Source organism: Synchytrium microbalum (genome assembly GCF_006535985.1).
Source record: "Synchytrium microbalum strain JEL517 chromosome Unknown SmJEL517_scf0022, whole genome shotgun sequence".
Taxonomy (NCBI): Eukaryota; Fungi; Chytridiomycota; class Chytridiomycetes; order Synchytriales; family Synchytriaceae; genus Synchytrium; species Synchytrium microbalum.
This window is the reverse complement of record NW_022158371.1, coordinates 231,962-254,412: the sequence shown is the minus strand read 5'-3', so window position 1 is coordinate 254,412 and position 22,451 is coordinate 231,962. Positions and strand designations below refer to the sequence as shown.

Genomic DNA, 22,451 nt, shown 5'->3' with positions numbered 1-22,451 from the left:
TACACTACTACCTCAAGTTTCGACACATATTCTGTTTATAAGATCATCTTTGAAAAACTAAAATGGCTCTCGCCAATCCTTTATTATTGCTCGCATTGGTACGGACAAGCAAACGAGCTTCATTGTATACCAAACACTCGACTAACTCAACGCCAAGAATAGCTTTTAGCTACATCTACTCAAATTCTTGCATTCTCTAATGGCACTCTATTGCCTGGATATCTATGCGGACCAGCAAATGATGGATTGCCGAAATCTCTGTATGTGTTTGGCAGTTCTTTGAATATTAGATCTACTAACGCATGCATACGACGATCCGGCTATTCAATTAGTGGTGGAGTCCTTCAATACATAAGGGACCAGGAGGCTGCTAAAACGATTGCTCACTTCGTAAGTAAAAACCAGTCACCATCACACTGATGAGAACCGACAAGCACGGCTTTCATAACGTCATCAGAAACTTTCAAATAAGACTTGCATCAATACGACTTGATCAATTCGGCTGCTCACATCAATCACTTTCTGTTTAAAACAGCACGATCAAGACAGTATCGTTGCTCAAACCGGAGTCATTTCCATCAGCTCTGTACCAGCCATCATAGTTCCGGGAGGCGTACACAATCTAACTCTGAAAAGTTTGAATAATCCTACTGCCCCAATTCGTAAGTGAAGTTAATCTAATGCCTTGTCCCAATCTCGCACTAATATTTCGTTCCCGCTTTATTCCTTCTTTCTGAATTATAGTCGGAGCTCTTGTATATGCTGAAGACTGTCGTGGAAATCGAGTTGGCTCATTTATTTCAATTCCAAGTAGAATGAGTGTATTCCCAGCCTGTGGTATGTTTCAGAAGGACTGGTTAAACTCAAGCTTGCAACAAATTCCGCGTGTGCCATACTCACTCTACGATTGCCATTTTTTCCTCGTAGGTCCCAACAAAACAGGAGTTGTTCATAACAGTGTACTCAATGAAGATGGTCCAACTTTCACTGGTCTAATTTGGAAGGCTCCATCACTCTTTAATTGCTTGAATGGTAAGATCTCTTAAAGTGTCTTGAATCTCAGGATTTGCAACGTAATTTGCATTCCCTCCATTTGTTGCAACAAGCAACACTAACAAATAAACCAATCTTGATAATATAGTTACTTTTAAAGGCGTTGCAGTAGATGAGGTTGGATTTGGAAAGCACAACGTAAGTTGTTTGATTATCTGGTCGCTTAAGTCACCAACAATCTGACAAGTTTCTGCTTTCTTAGACCACTTTCCAGGTCATGAGAACCAAAATTGAAGGATGAAGGAATATTCAAGTGTTAGACAGCTAAACACATCAGTACAATGCGAGTGGACAGTAATATCAGTGAAAGTAATAATTTAAAACACGCATAATTTATAACGACATCGAAATAAAACAAACGTATAGACAAAATGTGATAAAGAACCCCATATATGACATTTGAAACTTTACTAGTTAATGTTCTAAATACTTAGGAACCGTCCAAAATTATTCTGCACCTTTTTGTCTCATTATCCTTCATCATCTAACCAATTTAGTTGACTAGGCCCTCGTCTTCGCTGACGTGGCAGATGGTTTCGGTACTTTCATGCCTTTGTAGCCAACACCACTTCTACAATCACATAAAACGGTGTCAGAAAGTGTGGAATGCAGTGGATATACAGCCATCCTCTTACCCAAACACATGACGAGCGAAACCGTCATAAACCGTCCAAATAACAGACGACAAGGATTGTAGATACACATGAGCTGATTCTGGAATCCCAATTTTGAGCAACCTGTACAACGCAAACACAGGGATAGCGAAAACCACAAATGTAAGACCAAAAACGATCCTTCCAACATGTTGTCCGATTGTCTTTGGTGCGTACACTGGATACGACTTCATCCAATTCAGGTAATCAGGATTCACTTGATGTAGAGCCGCACCGTCTGTACACAGCGCTAAATAACGGGCCGAGGGTGCTATTGAATGTTCCACATCTGCAGCTCGTGTGTATAGGTTCTTTGGATATGATTGCAGCGTCCAGGCTTCAATTTTCTGACCATCATATGATACACACTTTATACAGACTGCTTCGTAGCCCTAATTATATATTGATTGTTAGACAAAGAGCCAATTTCATAGATTCATGGTGATTAACACTTACCGAACCCTTCCTACCACCTCCACCTTCAGTCTGCTGAATCTTCTTAAACTCCTGTTTGGTGATTTTGAATGCTACACCGTGACAGGTTGGATAGTACTCTAATTTCTTTGCAAGATGTGGGTGATCGTGAGGCAAGACGGTTGCAAAGCCTGGTTCCACATAAGGAGCTCCTCTCATATCAAAGACGAGAACATAAGCTACGTTTGAATAGGTAATACTGTCAGTGAGATGTTTCTTAACAGTGTGTTGAGCAAACAAGGAAACATCAAGCACTTTTAATGATCTCACCCTCAGCAAATACTGCAACAGATTCTGTTGGTTTGATGCCTCTTCTGCCTGTTAACACTTTAGGGCTCATATTAGAGCCATATCCCAAATACCTGAGAAAGACGTATTGTCAGCACTTTTTTTGAAATGATGAAAGGGACTACAACCTTGGCAAAAAACAAACTGGACTATATAGCACCATATAGGCTCATCATCCATTACTGCGAAAGGTTCGTCCATGCTGAGTCTGCTCGTCGAATTGCTGAATGTTTCAGATCACAGTTTGGAAGTTGTGTGTCTGATGGTTGTAGATGCACGATGTCGGGCAAATCTAGTATGGGCAGAGCTACTAAACAGTATGCGATTATGAGGTTCGAATCAGATCCACTTAATTTTTTTGGCTTGTGACGTGGCAGCGAGTCGAAAAAAGACAAAAGGAATTTCTAATTTCAAGCAGGCTGACAAAATCAACGGAACGCGAAACTAGGCGGCGGAATACGTGCATCCTGTGTTCAATGTCCTTTATATCTATAATGTTGCGTAACTACAAATGGTATCTAGCGATTATTTCTGTGTATGTGCAAATGCTCCTGAAGCTCTAATAAACAGGTGCCTTCAAATTACAGCCTACGTGCCCTCGACTTCGGACTCAGTCGTACACAGTCCTGCTCATATGTGTGCCGGGTATAATCTTCGTGGTCCCCATGATCGTCGAGTTGAGCGACCGTGGACTTTCTATAGTGGAGTGTAGACCATTTTCCAGTAACATCATGCCAGCTTTCATCCTTCGTTTGAGTGCTAATACGAGTCTTGAATGGGCCTCTTGGCGGATCATTGAAGACATAAAACAGATATGGGAGTAGATCTCTCACGAGCGACGTGATGAGGAATATAAAGACGAGCCCAAAGACAGCTTCATACAAGTACATCATAAATGACATGTTTTCCTTCTTTGCTTGATGCAGTCCTGTTTGAAGAAGGAAAGCTTGGTCAAATTCGGAGCTAAATACTTGTGACGCAAAAACTGAAGCAGCGAATCATACCAGAGTAGAGTTTTTGGTATCAATCGCTATAGGATCAAGAGATAAACTTCCCTTTCTATTGCTCAGAAGCAGTCACGTAGTTTCAGGACGCCCACGTGCTCTTTATATCCTCAATCACAGAGTTTAAAGTAGTTTGTGGAGAAACATCTTCGCACGAAAGTGTGCCACCAAAGTCTAACGGAGAGTTGTACGTGACAAATAACCAAAGTATACGTGCATTCGCTTCCTGAAAGATTATATTACTGATGTACGCGATAAACACAAATCCAAATATACATATGAAATTCCAAAATATTACAAGTTTACTTTTTTTTCAGCGAAAACTTCACTCCAGATCCCAAACCGCCAACTGCACCTGAGCTGCCAAAACTGAATTGTACTTTGGTTGGCGGAGCATTGTTCACGTTTGATGATGTGCCACCACTGGCTCCTGGTGGTAATGGCTCGACTCCAGGCGGTAGGTCTACTAAGATCGACGACAAAGATGCATCTGACGATGTAGTAGATTGTTTGATACTAGTATTAGCAGCATCCATCAGCTTCTTGACCTCTCGTTCCTCCCGTTCTCGTTCTCGTTGTTGCTTCTTATCAGCTCCATTTCTTGTGCCTGGTATGATGCCTTTTCGAGACATTTCCTTCATCTCTTTGAGGCGCTTGGTATGATTATGGTCGTATGAGGTCAGATGGGCGTCGTAGTCCTGTATCTTGCGATATTGTTTCTCACACAAGTCGCAATAGAATGGCTTATTGATCTCCTGTACATCGTCTTGGATTCGTTGCTTCTTAAGTGCGAGGAGCTACGATTCCAGAAAGATAGGTAGAGAGAGGAATGGAGAAAAGAGCGTGAAAGAATCCATTTTTGTTTGACGTAAGAAAAGTAACAACGTGTGCTCAAACTTACCTCGCGTATCTCCTTCTCTTGATCAGTCTCAGAGGCGATAAGCTCTGTTTCCAGAGCCTTCCTCTTGGCAGTTGACGCACTATGGATAGCGTACACTTCTTCCGCCCTTCCTAAACCTTGCGTGTCGAGTTTTTTATCTATAGCTACAGGTTCGAGACGTCCTAAAGTCAGAGGAAATGTTCATATCATTAGTTTTGAGCATTTATAGATCGTGATTACGACGATTGTGTTTCAACGAATGGTGATAGGAGTTCACCACCAAATGCCTTCCCAAAGAAGAGGGAACACGTATGAGTACCTTGAGCTTGGGATCCTAGTCCCTTCCCTTCTATGTATCCCATCTTTTTCATCATCTCGAATCCTTTATTACTCTTGCTCAATGGTCTAGTCAACGACGCTGATTCCTCCTCTTCTTGCTCATAGTCATTTCCAACAGGATGAAAGTAAGTACTATCTTGATGGCCTTGCAAGTCAAAGTCCCGAAAGTCTTCGGCTGTCCACTCTTCCCCCATTATTGCTAGTAGCCTTGTGAATATTTTGTATCTTGCTTTGTTGCTACGACAAGCAGACCCATTGAACATCATACAATCCTTAATCACGTCAATATACACGTGTATTTTATTAACTAAATAATTTACAACCATAGGAAATGGACTGGCAAGAAGCTCTCCCAGCTCTTGGTCTCACGACATCAAGCAAACATGGATGGAATGTAGTCAGTCAACCAGACGCATCCAAATCTAGACGACTGATGGCTACTCGACAATCTGAACTAGTCATCGCCCTGCCTGGAACTGATAATACTTCAAGGATACGGACATTGCCATTGCGAGAACTGAAGAGAGCGTGTATGGATCAACAAGACTCGTCGGATTCTCAAACAGACAAACTTCCTTCATTCAAAGTAAGCCCCCAATACGAGATCTTGCTCACATATATCGCCCCTGTCGCCTTTGTAAATGTTGTAGCAGGTCCATAGTTCGTGGTATCAATTGAACATGCGTCCTCGTTCTATTGCTAGGAACTGGATACTCCTAAAATAACATTCACAATCCGTCAAATGGAAATGAATCCTAAATCAAGCTTGTTGGCTGTAGCCGGTGATCACGATCTTGTTGTTCTCGTATTGCCACAACCAGGAACATTTGCAAGCTCAAAACCACCAGAGTAAGCTTTGAGTTGTGGACTGGTGTGATTAGACCAACAGTGTCCCTCACAACCTTTGTTTCTAAAAGGAGCCACATTGTTGGTGAATTGCATCATTCGGCTGATCAAACAGCACGCATCGCTCGATTGTTATGGCATCCTCATAGTCTGAATGGAACATGTTTGATGGTCTTATCGACAGATGGCAATTTGAGGTAAAATGTATAGAAGTATGAATGTGGTATTTTGTAGAAATGTCCCTTACATCCCAACCTTCTTAGATTATATGATATCCAAAAGGACCTCACAAACCCCAAGCAGACGATTCCAGTATTCAAGGCGACACTAACTACCAGACTACAATCGAAATCAAATCATTTTGGGTTAGATGATAATGACGACGATGACGATGAGGACGATGAAGATACAGACGAAGAGGCTGTATCCATGTGTTTGGGTGAAGGACTAGGCTGGGGACGATATACTGCATATGTTGTTACAAAGACTGGAACAATGTATTCTATATGTCCTGTGATGCCTACTAGCTGGTTAGTGTTGTAAATGAGTCACAATGTTTTTTGCTGATCGACAAGCTCATTCGGTCTCTCCTTTCCGCACGTTTAGTGAAGTAGATTTAAGCCATCTCGCACATTTAGATCTTCTCTTATCAGCCAGCACCCCAGAATCTCAAGAACAGGAACGACAAATACAATGTCAAAGAAACCTACTAGAAGAACTGAGACGATCAGCATCGAAATCAGCCAATCTACCGACCGAGAAAGTAGTCGTCATCGCTCCTCCACGAGGATTACAGCATTTAAAAGCCCAGTCGCGTCCTTGTCGACTTGTACCTCAAACAGCAGGATCACGGAATCAAGTTGCTAGTGACATTGTATATATGCCTGCAGATCCCATGGGCATGCTGGTAGTGGCTTACAATGGAGGAGGAGTAGATCTGTTGCTAGAGATTGAAAGACCGCAACCATGGTGGAAGTTTGAAGTCAGAGCGGTATGTGAGGCCACATTCAAGCCAGAATTACATTGATCTGGCAGCTAATGATTAACACTGTCTAGGTTCCAATCGTGCTCGCTGTACAGGATCGACTGGATTTGAGTCTCAATAACACCACTTCCAATACACCGTCAACCATACCCTCCATCATCACAAAAGATCCCAAATATACCGATACATTATATATAACGCATGAAAGTGGAATGCACCGAATACGATTGTCGGCAGTCTTTGACGAGTTACGGACACTCAAGAGTCAGGCTAGAGTAGACGCGCTCAAGAGTGAAATGGAAGTGGACTGGGTTGTTAATACTAGAGGCTCTTCACCGTAAGTTTCGTCATAAGGCTTCTCATATATTGGAAGTTTTTTGCGCACTGTGGTAAGAGGCTAAATCGACCTCAATTTAATGACATGTAGCAAACCATCTCCCCCACTCGGTCTAGTCCTCTTGACAGACGTATATTTATCATATTCTTATATCTTTCTTCACTCATCTCTCCGACTACACGGACAACCACTTCCTCTACGTTTATTTCATCCCACAATACCAAAACACATGCAAGACAAACTACTATATCCAAAATATTTGCCAGCTCCCTTCCAGGTACCTGCTGTCTTGCAGCATGACTTGCCTCGTATACCTCAAATGGTGCGAGCAGGTAATATGACTGCTGAAGATGCGTTGAGGTTTATAGCTGATGTGGGTGGTAAAGTGATTGAAGAGGTTGCTGCTGTTGAAGGAGCTTGTGATGAGTTACGACAAAGGTGAGCTCATTCTTGTTTCCTTTAGATCTTTTTTGACAGTTTACGTTTGAACATGTTTTATTAACCTGGTCTTTTACTCCCTTCACACTCGCAGACTGTATCTACAAAATAAGGAATTCGAACTCCAGTCAACAGACTTGCAACGTCTGAAATCCATCATCCAAACCTCGCTACATCCAGGCCTAGACAGGCATACCACGAGACTGGCTGATTTGATTGATGCTCAGGAAGCAATAACAGCACGAGCAGATATAGTGCTTCAGATATTGACGGATCGAACGCAACCACAATTGTCTCCCGAAGAACGAGGATTTATTCGAGAAGTTAGCCGTGTGATGAGAGAAGTGAAGGACAAGTCGTCAAAGCAGATTGGAGTGGTGAGGCCTTGGAGTTGACAGTCAGGATTCTTTTGTTCTCTCACCTTTCAATGCACAAAACAATGTTTCCTCACATCATTTTCTCCTCTTTAGCTAAAACAACGAGTTGAATCAATCATTGAACAATCCAAGAAACAGCTCTTAGGAGCTGAAGACGAAGAAGTAACAGCACAGTCGTATGATGTCGATTTGGGTACCTCACAAGCCAAACGAGTCAAAGAAGCTCTCAAAGTCGAGCTAGAATTGCTGAAAGATGCTCGAAATAGAGTGAATCGGATTTGGGATTTGGTTGGTACTAGTTGAAAACCAAGTCAAGAACGTCCTTTGGACAAGAAGCCGACATAAAAGGAGAAGTTCTTGTACTACTAATGTGTATGTCTATCAACAAAAAATGCTATACAAATATATAAAACTTGGAAAAATATGATAACGAGTAGGTGTGTATAATGTTTGTGACATTGCTCCATCCTCCCACTATGTAAATCATGATTCGTCTTCTTCTTCGAGCAGCCCATCATCTAATTCAAAACCAAACCCATCTTGTAACTCCTCGTCATCTGGTGGTTTGTCACCGAGTCTGGAAAAGCCTCTATGCCGATTCAACCAACGATCCGCCCTCCTCCACCAATTCCTAAACCTCACAAAGAGGTTATCATACTGGAAAACGTATCTCGCAACGGCCCATACAGTCCCTAACATAAGGAGCAAGACAAATCCAAACAACAACGGTCCAAAGAAGATCGTGTTGGCGACTTTACCACCTATTGATGTACCAGGTCGTGATGCCTTTGCAGGTAATTGTGGGATGACAGATAGGAGGTTTATAATCGCGTCTGTATGGGGCGATATGACAGAGATCAGCTGATCTGAAGCAACCCATATAGAGTCGCTTGCAGAGTGTGAGCCGACAGACAAGACTAATTCGAGAGAGAATATACCACGAGCGTCGAATGCGTAATCTAATAGGCTGCCTGGTCGTAAATATGGGAGTTTGGAGAGTCCGCTACCTGCGTACAAGTCCATTGCTGATGTGGTGTTTGTTATAGACTCTACAAGGAGTTTGTATGCGACTTGATCTGCTGGTGATGGTATTAAAGTTGGCGAATACGTGTATGGTGAGACAATACGTGTTTTACGTGCTTCGAATGGCGAAGAGTTATTTATCACGGGTGGAAGTTGAGATAGCATGAGTAGTGCTAAACAAAACGACAGTGAGTAATCTGACTGCGAAAAAGACAAGTTTTACATCGAAAGCATACCTTTCGGCTTAAATTTATCCAAAGCGCCCAACACAGCTCTAGTCTCTGGCTCTTCATTCGGCCTTTTACCATGATATATATTCGAACAACCGTCTTCGTGATCCATGCGGGCTGCATCAGTGTCATTACCAGAATATGTGGTCCAATAGACATCATAATTCCTTGTAAGATCCACTCCGTCAAGGTCAGCGTCAGCACTACAAGTAGAAGCCATATTCTTATTACGAGAAACATATCCAGGCTCTGCTTTCTCCCAAGCGTCTGCGTTTACTAAAGGCATCACCACGAGACGTGTCGACGAGAGTATCGGCAGTTCCGTTTCAGAGAGTTTGTTGATCAAATACAAGGACGTCATGAGTGCTAGTGGTGTCTGGGCATCGAGCAAAGAGACTATCAGTATAGTAGGCCGATCTGTTGTTGGGATCGTTGTGTTCTTGGCAGAAGTTATGACGAGTCCGCCGAGATTTCGATTTCGTAAAGAACTCCCGGCCTCGAAATAGCTCATATAGTCGACATTTGTTGATTTTTGCTTCAATAGAGAGAGAATGTCGTCGGAAGAGTAGTAGCCTATACACAAAATACATTGATCAGGAACAGAAGCCCGAAAGGTTCTTGACAGCAAAGTTAAACTTACCTTCACGACTTCCACTCGGGAAAGCATTGGACATTATCCTACTATTATTTACCAGCCTTTCTACGAGTCTTACCTTTTCTTGCTTGCCGTTAGAAACGAGAAAACTGGCGAAACACAACTTGGTGAATCGTGGCAAATGGCAAAAGAGTCGCACCCAAGAAAACTCAGAACCCAAACATTTACATATATTACGCGTCACTAACACGTGTAAAGTGTAAATTAGTCCTAAATATATACACACTTTTAAGCTAGTCACGGTATTGAGGTCGCATCGTAATAGAATAGACGCTGCTCAAGCCTCTGTGCCGGATTTTCAACAGCACAACTCTTCACAGCTTCCCAGCCAGGTATTTGATACGTGATTGTCACGACGCGACTGCCCTTTACTGCACGTAACCACGATGCAAGCAATGGATCAAGTTTTCCAAGCCCGATGGGCAGGAGATACAGAATAGCGACAGACACGTTCAAGCCAGCCAAGTCTACAGCAAACATGTCCCCTTGTATAAACGTGAAGTGTGCTGCTTTCTCATATGAGAGGAGTGTCCTTTCGATGTGCTCTGCGAGATATGGATCCATTTCGATGCCGATACAGTGTTTTGGAGGTGTGGAGCTGTCTAGAGCTTGAAAAAGTATACGTCCATCTCCACAACCTATAAGTGACGATGCGATTAAGAATAGTCCCGAATTGACAAGGACAGCGTCGTTTGTTCACCTAAATCCATCAAAACATCGTCTGATTGTATTGCAACCAATAGCAGACTCTGCTGAATAGCTGGTTCTGATGCGGGTACGTACGGGGCAACGTATGCGGTTCCGTCCAGAGGTTGCGTGTTGACCAACTGTTGATCGTTGAATATTAGTGACAAATGTCGTGTTTTTTGGAGCTAAACAAAGACGTACGGTCTTCAAAATTGATGTTTCTGGTGTTTTTATATCATTTGGCATGTCATCGGAGTCAGCAAAAGCCAACAATTCCTCTTCTTGCGCATCTTCTATCACCATTTTCTTTCAACTGCAACACCACAGGTAATAGCAATAATGGAACAGTTCCCTGAATTAAAGAATGACTTGATTCTGCGAGCAGCTCGTGGAGAAAAGACTGAACGAGTACCTGTCTGGATTATGCGACAAGCTGGTCGATACTTGCCAGGTAAGTTGAATGCTGAGTTGAGCTGAGTTGAAAAAGGCAAATGAGGAAAGCTGTGAAGGAGAGAACGCATCAGATGCTTGATCATGCTGTCCATTGTTAGATCTTTATTGCTATTTTGTCGGCCTCGCTTTTGTCGCAGAGCTCTAACATCAACATCATCTCATTCCAACCCAGAATTCCGAGAAACACGAGCAACAACCGAATTCTTCACCGTATGCCAAACTCCAGCACTAGCAACTCGAGTAACTCTCCAACCAATCGAACGATTCGGTGACTTACTCGACGCCGCAATCATCTTCTCCGACATTCTCGTAATCCCTCAAGCTCTAGGCATGGAATGTCAAATGCTACCTGGTGTAGGCCCACACTTCCCAGCTCCTATCCGACAAGTATCTGATCTAGAAAAGCTAAACAAAAATGTCGACGTAAATAAGGAACTGGGCTATGTGTTTGAGGCATTGACCATGACGCGACATGAGTTGAAGGGACAGTGTCCATTGTTTGGATTTGCTGGTGCTCCGTGGACTTGTATGGCTTATATGATTGAAGGCGGTGGAAGTAAGAATCTGGCTAAAGCTAAAGGATTCTTGTATAATCATCCAGACGAGAGTCATCAGTTGTTACAGCTTATAACGGACGTAACCATCAATTATCTGGTTGGCCAGATCAAGGCTGGTGCTCAGGTAATGTCCCAGGGTTAATTCATGACATAACGAATTTGTCAAAGCAAGAGAGCAAGAAGAGGTCGAGTCCCTTCACGATACATCACTCAACCATGTGTTTTCGATTAGATCGTTCAAGTGTTTGATTCAAACGCCGGTGAACTATCACCACATGTCTTCAAAAAATTCTCACTCCCATATCTCCGTCAAATATCCAAAGACGTCAAGGCAAAACTGACTGCCATGTCAATAAAACCAGTACCAATGATTGTATTCGCCAAAGGAGCCCATTTCGCTCTCGAAGAGCTGACGGAGTCGCATTACGATGTGGTATCATTGGATTGGACGTTAGATCCAAGTAAAGTCCGTAAAGTGACTACAGATAAAGTCACTTTACAGGGTAATGCTGACCCCATATTGTTGTTTGCGGATCGAGACACGATTCGGGCTGAAGTGAAATTGATGCTGGAGGCATTTGGTACGCAACGATATATAGCTAATTTGGGGCATGGGATGCTTCCAGGTAGGATATTTCAAGGTCGATGTCGAATTCGATGTACCTCGTGTGATACTATTTTTTGCTTTTAGATCACAGCCCGGAGCATCTCAAATGGTATCTCGAAGCTATTGTAAGTTCTTCTCTCAACCTCTTTGGACTGATTCCAAACCAAATACGCTCATCAACTAACTCTTTCTTGTACAAATGCAGCGTGATATATCTCTAGAGATGAATGCCAAAAACTAAAAAATTACACTGTACAATGTGCTTCTTTTGTTCTCAATAAGACCTGCAATACGTCTACCTCATTATAAGTTGCGAAAAGGGTACCTGATTGACTTTTGTGCTGCCATTACTATGATAGATGAAGCCAATGTCTGAAGATGCTACCAGTTTTGATACACTAGGTGCAACATTCCCCAGGGATTTATCGATCACATCACTTTGGCCGTCCACATTGGAGAAGTTGATGTGTGATTCAGCGTCTTGTGATGATATTGCGAGTGGAGCGGCGGTGTGGCTCAAGAACTAAAAGTGAAAACTTGTTACAACATAGACCTTTACGTTTTTGCAAGTTACTAGCCTTGTACCTGTACAATAGTTCCTTCAACTAGATCCTCATTACACTCGACGGCAAGGTTCCCTCTAGCAGGATCTCCACCTGTTATTCTATAAACATCCGTATCTCGTATCTTGAGATAGAGTCTCCGGTCTGTTGCGTCCTTTGCTGAACTGCCTTGTACTGATGAAATAAGGCGTCGTGCGGCATTGTCTCCGTCTACTCCCAGTATAATGTTTCCGCGACAACTGCGAAAGAATGGGTATGTACAAATGAGTATGCGAGAAAACGTATGGATAATAGGAGGGAGTATATATTTAGTACCTTGTGATCTTCATTGGTTCTCCAACAGGCTGCAAATGATGAGAAACTTGAGCCAACGGTTTACTTGGTAGTCTCATTAATATACCAACGACGCCATTCGACAATATCGTATCATTGTAAAAGAGAGTTTGTGGGAAACTTGTTGTAAATGGTGTATTTGAACCAATTAGGCCAATCTAAGGTGCATTTTTTTAGCTCAAGGCTGCTTGTAAGACGAGTCTTAACACATTCTTACCTTTGTTATAAGAGGAAAATAACGATCAAGAGCACTTAGTATGGACTGAGGATATGCATTTGAAAACATGAGCATCAAATTCCTAGTGATCAACAGGTGAATACCAAACCCGTCAGAGAGAAAAATGGATACACGAGAGCTTACGAATCTGCCAATGGCTTTAAACGTTTGATTTGATCATCAATATACTGATCCTCTTGACGAGTCGACACGGACTGAAACTTGGCCATCTGAGCTTCCCGAATCGTTCCACCAACGCCTCTCTTTGAATCATGCCATCTTCCTACTGATTTCTGAATACCTTCTGATCCACCGTTAACTTTGAAAGGCTTGACACTCGATTGTATTGCTGCAATGGCCAGGTTCGAATTCGATGGTAGCGAATAGGTGACGGCACCGATGAGGGTGGAATTTTTAGGTAGTCTTGACATTATTTCGATTGGTAGACGTTTCAATGATTGCAAATTGGGAGTTGCGAGAGCTATATACACGCTTGAAGCTGAAGGTGTTAATGGTTTGAGGCAAGCTTCGACTGCAGTAGCCACATTTGGGTCAGACGAGTGAGCAATAGTGAAGATTCTGCGATGATACAGCCCATAGGCTCTTCTGCAAAGTGGTTTCATTATAACGGAGACACCGATCGCCATAGTGTCTGTTTTTTTGATGTTTGGTGGATTAAAACACGGTCGAGCAAGTGCGAGCCCGGAGATAGATTGAACAGCTAGCGGTGTAAATAGGATCTGAAAGATTGCCTGGGGAGTGGTCCAGCTTATGAACTTTTCATTTGAACATGAGTTTGCACCGAGAATCAAAATAAAAAAGAGACCCGTTGCAGCTATCGGAACGACGTGATTTGCGTTGATCTAGTTGAATCAAAATGATAAAATACATACTGGCTTCAAGCCAGTGCCTATTGTTGTTCAGAAAATGGCCGTCATAGCCCCCCTTTGGCCTCCCTCATAATCTTTTTTTTCTTCACAACATTTTTTTTTTTACGCTTCTAAACAATCAACGAAGACTTACTAGAACAGCAGAAGGTAAGCAAGATCAAGAAGCTAGTACAGTCTATTCATCGCACTCGTTAGCCTTTAAATCAATGCAAATTCAGTAGCTCACATAACTCCTTAATTCGATTTTAGATATTGATTATAATGGGCAAACCTGTTCAAAACGGTGTTGCAGTTGCCAATGGCAAGAAGGCAAAGAACGCCGCTGCTCCTACTGCCAAGAAGCCTGAAGAATCCAAAGCTGTCAAGAAAGGTATGCTTGTTCGTGTGTGCTCTGTCTAATTCAACATTTGGGGGTTCGTGATCTTTTTTTTTCGCAACGGGTGACATGAAAAAAAAAGATGCCACACATGTGAAAGAGGGTTTGCAGAGTTATAAAGAGTATTAAATTGTTGAGTGATCGACTATACAATGATGTAGTATGCTCCTGCAGCAGCGATCTCTCTTGAAACCGCCTCCTTACAAACTTTTTTCTCACTTCCTCGTTTGGAAAAAATCCCACTTTCCATCACAGCTCAAGTCCCACCACCCAAACCGGTTGTAGAGGAATCTGATGAAGAAAGCAGCGATGACGAAGAAGAACAAGTTGTTGCCAAACCAGTCGCAAAGAAGACCGCCGCTGCTCCAGTAGTCGCCAAAGTCGCTGCCCAAGAATCATCCGATGAGGAATCTAGTGATGAAGAGGAAGCACCAGTAGAAAAGAAACCAGTTGCAAAGAAGGCTGCTGCTAATGGTAACGGTAAAGCTGCTGCAGCTCCAGTAGTAGCTGCTGCTGCAGCCAAGAAGGAAGAATCTGACTCTGATTCATCTGATGATGAAGAGGAAGAAGTCAAGGCTGCTGCTCCACCCGCTAAAGTCGCAAAGGCTGCTGCACCTGCTGGCAAGCCCGCCGCTGCACCAAAAGCTGCTGCCAAGCCAGCTCCAGTAAAAGCTGTAGTCGCTGCCCCAGAATCATCCGATGAAGAATCCAGTGATGAAGAAGAAGTTGCTAAGCCAGTTGCTCCAGTCGTAGCCAAGAAGACTGCTGCTGCCCCAGCTGCAAAGCCCGTAAAAGCTGCTGCCAAACCAGTCGTTGCTGCACCGGCTAAGGCAGAGTCATCAGACGAGGAGAGCAGTGATGAGGAAGAGGCTGTTGTAAAGCCCGCCAAGGCACCTGCAACCGTCGCCAAGACACCTGCAAAGCCAGTAGTTGCTGCTGTTGCAGAGTCTTCTGATGAAGAGAGCAGTGATGAGGAGGAGGAAGTTAAGCCTGCTGCTCCTGCCGCTGTTGCTGGTGGTAAACGTAAAGGTACGCAATACGTGGTTTCACGAATCCTTTTTTTCGCTCACGCCAACCCTGTGTATTGATTCTAATTCATCTGTTCCACTACCAGCTGAAGAATCTGATGAAGAGGAAGATGATGAAGACGATGAGGAAGAAGAGACTGCTGGTATGTCTCACTTACTTGATTCATTCATCCGACAGGCGGTGCTTTTTCTCACGCCATCTACTTCGTTTGAACAGCACCAGCTGCCAAAAAAGTCAAGACTGACGACGACGAAGAGGAATCCAGTGACGAAGAAGAGGAAGAAGACGATGATGAAGAAGAAGAGAAGCCAGCACAAAAGAAGAGATCTGCCAATGGTGTGGTGACTCCTCCCACCACTCCAAACAAGAAGGCTAAAGCCAACGATGGATCAGCTGTCGCTACATCATCTGGTGAATCGAATACTATATTTGTTGGTAACCTGTCTTGGAATGTCACTGAAGAATGGTTAGTTGAACACTTTGGAAGTTCTGGTGAAGTCGCCTCTGCTCGAATCATCACTGATCGTGAAAGTGGCAAACCTAAAGGGTAAGTTGCAATATTTCGCAATGTAAATCGTTGTGCTTAAGACTCAAACATAACTCACACATTCGTTTCTTCAAACAGATTCGGATACGTCACGTTCGCTTCTACGGAAGGTGCCAAGTCAGCCATGTCTATGAACGGCAGTGATCTAGATGGTCGCGCTCTTCGTATTGACATTGCAGCTCCTCCTACACCTAAAGGTGATCGACCCAGTAACGGTCGAGATGCTGGTAAATTTGGTGGTCGAGCTGAAGCTCCTACATCGCCTCCATCTGCGACTCTCTTTGTTGCCAACATGAGCTTTGGATGCTCTGAAGACACCTTACGTGATGTCTTTGGTACTTATGGTGATGTGAGCTCAGTTCGTATACCTACTGATCGTGAAAGTGGTCGTCCCAAAGGGTACGTTCGACACTTCTGAGGATGTTGTTTTTTTCGCCATATCTCAAGTATTGACCTTTTCCCTCCATCCAATACTAGATTCGCATATGTCGAATTCTTTGACGTAGACACTGCCAAAAAAGCTCTTGAAGGTGTGAACGGCACAGACATTGAAGGCCGATCAGTCCGTATTGACTTCGCTACTGAAAAGCCAGCTGGTGATTCAGGCAACCGTGGCCCTCGTGGCGGGCGAGGTGGAGGATTCGGTGCTGGACGTGGAGGCCGTGGTGGGTTCGGTGATCGAGGTGGCCGAGGCGGCCGAGGCGGAGGACGTGGGGGATTTGGTGATCGTGGTGGCAGAGGTGGAGGACGTGGGCTAGGATTCCGTGGTGGTCGTGGTCAAGGTGCTAATGCAATGTCGTTAGGACCTCGCGGCAAGAAAACTACATTTGACGACTAAACGAGATCTGGCTGGTGGATTTCACATCTCTCATCGACTATGGTATAGTGTTACCGTCAAACCATCCAAAAAAGACCCACATCAACAAAAACCGAATCATTTATTCAACATCAACAGCCGACACCCAACACCATTACATGTAAACGTAAACGTAGCTTTCAAACATAGATTGAGATTTTTTGTTGCAGAGTTAATAAACGCCTTTAGATTTTAAATTCGTCGAGTCAGTCCTTTCGTGAGCTGACATGAACTTACGCGCCTGTCATGGTGATGGTGTATTTCATCCAAATTTCTTAGTAGCTAGTCTCTAGTCTCGGAAACGAATTTCTGTCCTATTCAAGCGAAGCTTGCAAGATTGGCTACATCCATGGACCAGGCTCCAGGTAAATGAAGCCATGATTTATGTAGAAATATCTTTCTTTAATCAATCTAATCGACTTTTTCAACACTTTTCCTCACAAACAGAAGAATATCAATGTCTGCAAGCTGATGTTCCAGACTGGTTTGCCTGAAGAAGCGATTCTTCAATGATTTACAATATCAAACGGTCGCTACATCGTGTCTGAATTGTTGTGAGTCTCGAAAGCTAATCCTGTAAACATCAACATCAACTATTTTCAATCAATTTGGTGAAGCTCTCGAAAGCTTGGATGTCGACGTTGGAAGTCCAATAAGTGTGGAACAATGGTCGACATTCTTCCAGACTCACTCATGTCTTGAAACGCTTAGCATTTGTGCCATGGATCGTTCCACAACCCGATATATAGACAACATCGCCATGTGGCCTACTAGTCTTGCCACTGCTTTGCCAGAGAAGTCCCTCAAAATATTTAAAGCAGACGGAGTAATAGGCATTATCGAAGTACATAAGATGCACATTGATCTCATCGGTGCATTGACAACAGGATTTTTAACCGGAATTGAAGACTCTTGTTAATAGCGGATGGGAAGTATCTAGAGTTGGATTAGATTGGTTGGCCTTGTTTACCAAGCTAACATCGCTTGGCATGAACAAAAATATGCTGAATGATGATAATGAGGTGGAAGCTACTGAAGCGCATGTTGGAATCGCTGGGGAGGTCTGCCTCACTCACCTCAACATTGATTACTCTGTGGCTTTTCTGCCTGAAGAGTTACTGATAATCTTTGAGCAATGTAGCACAACTCGTACGTCTCTCACTTTGGAGGAAAGAAGATGGTTCGATGTACGAGGTGTCCTCGCCACTGCAGCAGGACTTGCGCTGACTATTCGTCGTAAACTTGTCGTAAATTACACTTTGCCAATGGTACATGGCCTTGTCGACTGGACCTGAAACAATGGTAGACAGTTGGAATCACTATCTATCCATTCCGCATCACCTGCTTCACCAAACAATGATCCTGAAGATGAAGACTACCCAAAGACATATCGACATTATAGTAGTATCATAGAATATTGCCCAACCTCGTCGAATTGAATGTATATACGATGGTCACTGATCTCACCAGTCAAGACGTATTGGATACATCGACAAGCTTGGAAAAACTACGAAAGTTTTCTGCAGCAATATCCAAACTCTCCGGAGATGCGTTATTGTCTGCTGCTGTAGTCATTGCCTCATCTGACAGGAATACGTATCATATAACTCCATATGTCGACCAAAAACTAGTATTTGGAAAGAGTTGCAGTAAGCTCAAGGGCCTTGACGTGAATGGCATCTCTGAAAAGGAAAATTTGGGTGAAGTCCTTAAAGACTCCTTCAACGCCTTCTCGAAAGTCCTCGTCATAGATCGCCTCAGTTTGTATGGTGCAGCAGTAGTTGACGATGGCAGTTGTGGTTGGGCTGCTATACACTGGGGAAAGTCCAGCTGCTATACGTAAGAGTATGAGCAAACATGAAAGGTAGGATGGTGTATTTGGTCTTGCTGATTTGGAGTTTGGTTGGCTTACTACCGAAATACACCTCTAGGTCGTTGTATGTTGGCTGTGAGCTAAGCTAGCAATCTGCAAATAAATAGAGCTCACTGTATAAGAAGAATTTAAGAAAAAAACGTCGCCGTTGAGAGCTTCTAGAAACGCGTTGACCATGGCTTTCACGTTCTCTTGGTTCGAAATTCGGGGGGTGATCAACCCCCATGCAACAGGGGCCATTGTCAAATGCTTGACGACGCAGTAGCATATATCAGGAGGAGTGGGATATCAGAAGAGATACTAATCCTTGAGGTGTGATGAATATTGATAAAGCAACCATTCTCCGTTTTGCTTTGGGCAAGAGTATTAAAGAAACAGAGCTTTGAGGGTAGAGGTAGGGGTTTTCCTCATTTTCTCAAACTCTGACCTATAAACCTACACTCTTGTTCAGGATAACGGTAGACCAACAACAACATTCCCTAGATTCTTTGAAAAATTTACAATAGTTTTTACTCATAAGCCAATACTCTTGTTGAAGGTTTCAACCTCGACACTAAGAAAGTAAGACAATCATGTCATTTTGAATTCAGTTTACTTCATCTAGTCCTATCCAATTCTTTTATTGAAATGTATTGTCAAAGATCAAATACTTCGCGCAGAGCAGTTAGAAACTCAAAATAACCGAAGTGTTAGGTTTGTCCTCCTCAGTTTATTTACATTTGGCCCAACGCTCGTTTCAAGTTTAGTCTGCAACATTCTTTGGATGCCCTCAATATACTGCTTCTCAGAGAAACTGTTTTTCAGTCTAGTTTCGGTGTATTAACAGTGTTGGAGAGGTCTGTTCATTATAAACTACCTCTTGTTTTTGCCTCCTCCCTGAATGCTCTTGTGTCGAACAACTGCTATGAGTTTTCGGCCACACCATATCACCCAATACCGGCAGACGCGTACATTGCTCTGGTTGCTCCTTGTTCTCTCGAGTTGTCGTGTTATTAATTCTTCGTAATCTACCCGTCGTATCTTTGATGTGATGTTGTAGTCATTGCATCTGCGTTTTTTGATGTGTAGTTCTGCAAATATACATACTTTTGCTTGCTTGAAACAAGAGATTGTCAACAGGTCATCACACCTTGCCGTATGGCTGAAGTTGCCAGGGAAAAGGGGATGAGTGGTAGTATAAGGTCACATCGTGTATTTGGCTTTCGTAAAACTCTAGTCCCGCATAGCTGATATATGTCTTATCGATGTAGTGTACTACCATCTCACCTATATCGTCTTATTCTTTATAATGTCTTCTTAACTGCTCGAAGAAATCAGGGGAAGGAATATCTTCAGGAAGCTCCTCAAGACGGCCATTTTCTCCATTTTCATGATAATTTGAATGGCCTGCCTGCAAGTTTAAATGAGGATCAGCTAGAGGTGGGGCATCACTGCAACGGGTTTGAGGCTGAGGTTCCTGTTCCCAATATCCATTACAACTAACGACACAATGAAGATTAGTAAATACGCGGGGACGCGTACCCGTCATTACACACCTTCTGCAAACGAATCTTGCGATGAGAACAAATGCATGTGCATTGCCCTTGCAGGAATAGCGAATCGTGGATTTATGGTCAATCATCTCTTCCGCGACATCCGCCATACACCTAATGTATGATTGTTAGAGGCAAAGAAACGGCGGCCACTAAAGGTACTCACTGCCCACAACAAAGGTATAGACCTTTCTCTCCCAGATGCTTCACCTCTATCTTGCGCTCGATCAGGGCACCAGTACCAGGAGTAGAAATAGCGCCCACAAAAGTGCCCATATCATTATTTGGCAACGATCCTCTGCCGTTGTAGTTCGCAGCTGAGAAGATCACATTAGTACATATAAATGGGCTTAACTCATTCTTAAGAATGCCGCCTACGTACATCTTACATAGAATCCAACAGAAGTAGCGACTAAGCCATTGTTGAACCTTACTTTGAATTTACAGAGGCCCTTATCGCCCGACTGCCCCGTCAGATCTTGTAAACCGAGGGGCTTGTATAAATCAACGTCAACCTTCGACCAATCGTCCTCGCGGCTGTTCCAAGCGTCTACCTTGTCTCCGTTCTGCGTCAAAAGCCACTCAGTAGGCCCAGACTTGGCATTTGGAAAGACGATTCGTATATCTGAAACGATCGGATATGCATGTGCATCAAAATGGAGAGTGGTAGCGAACTCAAGTTTTGCGTGATAGGTGTAGGGAGCCTTTTTCTCCTGAGGCAACCAATCGAAGCCCTCTGACACGTTCCAGTCGGTACTCTTTTTCGTCCAGGGCCTGGCAAGAATGCTGACCTGCATATCTGTATCAGGAGACGGGAGTCAGATTGGGGCTCGTCTTTATTACGCGGTAATGAGAAGATGATGGCACACACCCGTTAGTCCAGAAAGATATGTCAGAAAAGCGGTCGCTCCCACGCGATAAAAATTATGTAAAGTGTTGCACAGGCAAATTTGCCTATAGACTGACCACAAGCCTGAAACGTTTCAGACCTTTCAAACCTTTCAAACGTTTCAAACCTTTCAAACGTTTTAAACTTTTCAAAACTTTCAAGGATTCAAATTCATCAACTCTTCATTTTTCAAGCCTACCATTCTCCATTATACAAATACTTTCATTGAACATGCCTCACCAAGGACCATTTCAAGCCATTCCTTTTGAACGTGTTGAAAGGAATCATACGGGAAACTGGGGCGGATTTCTGAACGGGTGGTCATGCTGCGGTCAAGGTAAAGGAAACACTTCATGGAGTCATAATGACTGTCACCCCCGGACTGTAAAGGGATCTGAAATTATTTGCCTTACGTACGTTATGTATCTCACATATTTTGTCATCGAGCCTGGAGTAAACTTCTCTCTGCATGATATTTAGATGCGGTACCGATCGGAAAGCTCCTCCTCCACCTGGATATGCCTGCAACTAGAAAACTAGGTATCACTTTTTTTGCGTTCCGTTTATCTTGTGCCTTCTAAGCATTGCAAACCCCTACCATCCAGGATACTGCTTATGACACAATAAGACTTTGGTGGCAAATCGTTATCTTTGTAGTTGTCCCAACGCATTATTGATTAAATTTCAAGTCATTTCAACGTATAAGCACTGCTGATGGATGATGTTGTAGTATGTTACGGGAGTTGAAGGCATGTTGCCACCGTCGTGAACCGATCGACAGTGGAACCTCTTGGCAATCCGTTGGGATGACAACACAAATTTATCTATGTGCAGCGTTTCTGAAACCACCTTTTGAACATGCCATATAACATTTCAAACGTTTCAAACCTCTTAATTCCTAATTTTAAAACTTTCAAACGTCAGGTACCCCTATTGCTATCCCGATTTGATGAGCTTTTTCTGGACTCAAACCTTTACTCCAGTACACAACGCGACGAGGAAGTTTCCTCCGATGCGGCCAATGTGAAAAACCCTGCCAAATTCGTGCTTTAAATTTCAAAGGTATCAAACCTTTCCACTCTTCATTTTAAAACATTCAAACGTTACAAGTTAAGCACGCTCTCAGCCCAACCCAAACTCAAAGTTTTCTATTATCAGAAATTAATCATGCCAAATCAAGCCATTCATTCTAAGCGTATTGAACGGAATCATACGGGAAACTGGGGCGGATTTCTGAAGGGGTGGTCATGCTGCAGTCAAAGTAAAGGAAACACTTCATGGAGTCATCATGTCAAGATGAAAGGAATTTCGAATATGCATAAAGGAAAGCTGCGCAAGAAGTATGTGGATACCAGGCTGGTCAAATCTGCTGTGGTGAACTCCATAGCAGATACTCTTGACAACAGCTGCTCAGCCTATGAAATGACGGAGCACTTGCAAGAAGTATATGGCCAGAGCTC

General features: G+C 43.3%; 7 protein-coding genes across 7 annotated transcripts; 3 read left to right on the top strand and 4 right to left on the bottom strand.

The window, feature by feature from the left end:
• Positions 1–1,554: 1,554 nt before the first annotated feature.
• On the bottom strand, positions 1,555–2,669 carry SmJEL517_g03866 (uncharacterized protein; the record flags this gene model as incomplete). Its single annotated transcript, XM_031169794.1, has 6 exons — positions 1,555–1,624; positions 1,689–1,790; positions 1,884–2,098; positions 2,163–2,359; positions 2,451–2,542; positions 2,614–2,669. 6 exons carry the CDS (start codon positions 2,667–2,669, stop codon positions 1,555–1,557), a joined length of 732 nt encoding a protein of 243 aa, XP_031024282.1.
• A 380-nt stretch (positions 2,670–3,049) lies between these two features.
• Positions 3,050–4,885, bottom strand: SmJEL517_g03865 (uncharacterized protein; the record flags this gene model as incomplete). Its single annotated transcript, XM_031169793.1, has 4 exons — positions 3,050–3,396; positions 3,828–4,269; positions 4,374–4,534; positions 4,672–4,885. 4 exons carry the CDS (start codon positions 4,883–4,885, stop codon positions 3,050–3,052), a joined length of 1,164 nt encoding a protein of 387 aa, XP_031024281.1.
• Positions 4,886–5,022: 137 nt separating this feature from the next.
• On the top strand, positions 5,023–7,977 carry SmJEL517_g03864 (uncharacterized protein; the record flags this gene model as incomplete). Its single annotated transcript, XM_031169792.1, has 9 exons — positions 5,023–5,277; positions 5,395–5,540; positions 5,609–5,734; positions 5,801–6,067; positions 6,144–6,528; positions 6,594–6,859; positions 6,950–7,297; positions 7,392–7,674; positions 7,768–7,977. The coding sequence occupies 9 exons, from the start codon at positions 5,023–5,025 to the stop codon at positions 7,975–7,977; spliced, it is 2,286 nt and encodes a 761-aa protein (XP_031024280.1).
• A 180-nt stretch (positions 7,978–8,157) lies between these two features.
• On the bottom strand, positions 8,158–9,601 carry SmJEL517_g03863 (uncharacterized protein; the record flags this gene model as incomplete). The annotated part of the gene is made up of 3 exons (XM_031169791.1): positions 8,158–8,870; positions 8,934–9,500; positions 9,568–9,601. The coding sequence occupies 3 exons, from the start codon at positions 9,599–9,601 to the stop codon at positions 8,158–8,160; spliced, it is 1,314 nt and encodes a 437-aa protein (XP_031024279.1).
• Positions 9,602–9,819: 218 nt separating this feature from the next.
• Positions 9,820–10,572, bottom strand: SmJEL517_g03862 (uncharacterized protein; the record flags this gene model as incomplete). Its single annotated transcript, XM_031169790.1, has 3 exons — positions 9,820–10,220; positions 10,283–10,409; positions 10,471–10,572. The coding sequence occupies 3 exons, from the start codon at positions 10,570–10,572 to the stop codon at positions 9,820–9,822; spliced, it is 630 nt and encodes a 209-aa protein (XP_031024278.1).
• A 36-nt stretch (positions 10,573–10,608) lies between these two features.
• HEM12 (uroporphyrinogen decarboxylase) lies at positions 10,609–12,127 on the top strand (the record flags this gene model as incomplete). Its single annotated transcript, XM_031169789.1, has 5 exons — positions 10,609–10,720; positions 10,895–11,403; positions 11,512–11,905; positions 11,971–12,011; positions 12,092–12,127. The coding sequence occupies 5 exons, from the start codon at positions 10,609–10,611 to the stop codon at positions 12,125–12,127; spliced, it is 1,092 nt and encodes a 363-aa protein (XP_031024277.1).
• A 2,023-nt stretch (positions 12,128–14,150) lies between these two features.
• SmJEL517_g03860 (uncharacterized protein) lies at positions 14,151–16,679 on the top strand (the record flags this gene model as incomplete). Its single annotated transcript, XM_031169788.1, has 6 exons — positions 14,151–14,259; positions 14,521–15,294; positions 15,380–15,436; positions 15,511–15,841; positions 15,920–16,240; positions 16,319–16,679. The coding sequence occupies 6 exons, from the start codon at positions 14,151–14,153 to the stop codon at positions 16,677–16,679; spliced, it is 1,953 nt and encodes a 650-aa protein (XP_031024276.1).
• Positions 16,680–22,451: the final 5,772 nt, after the last annotated feature.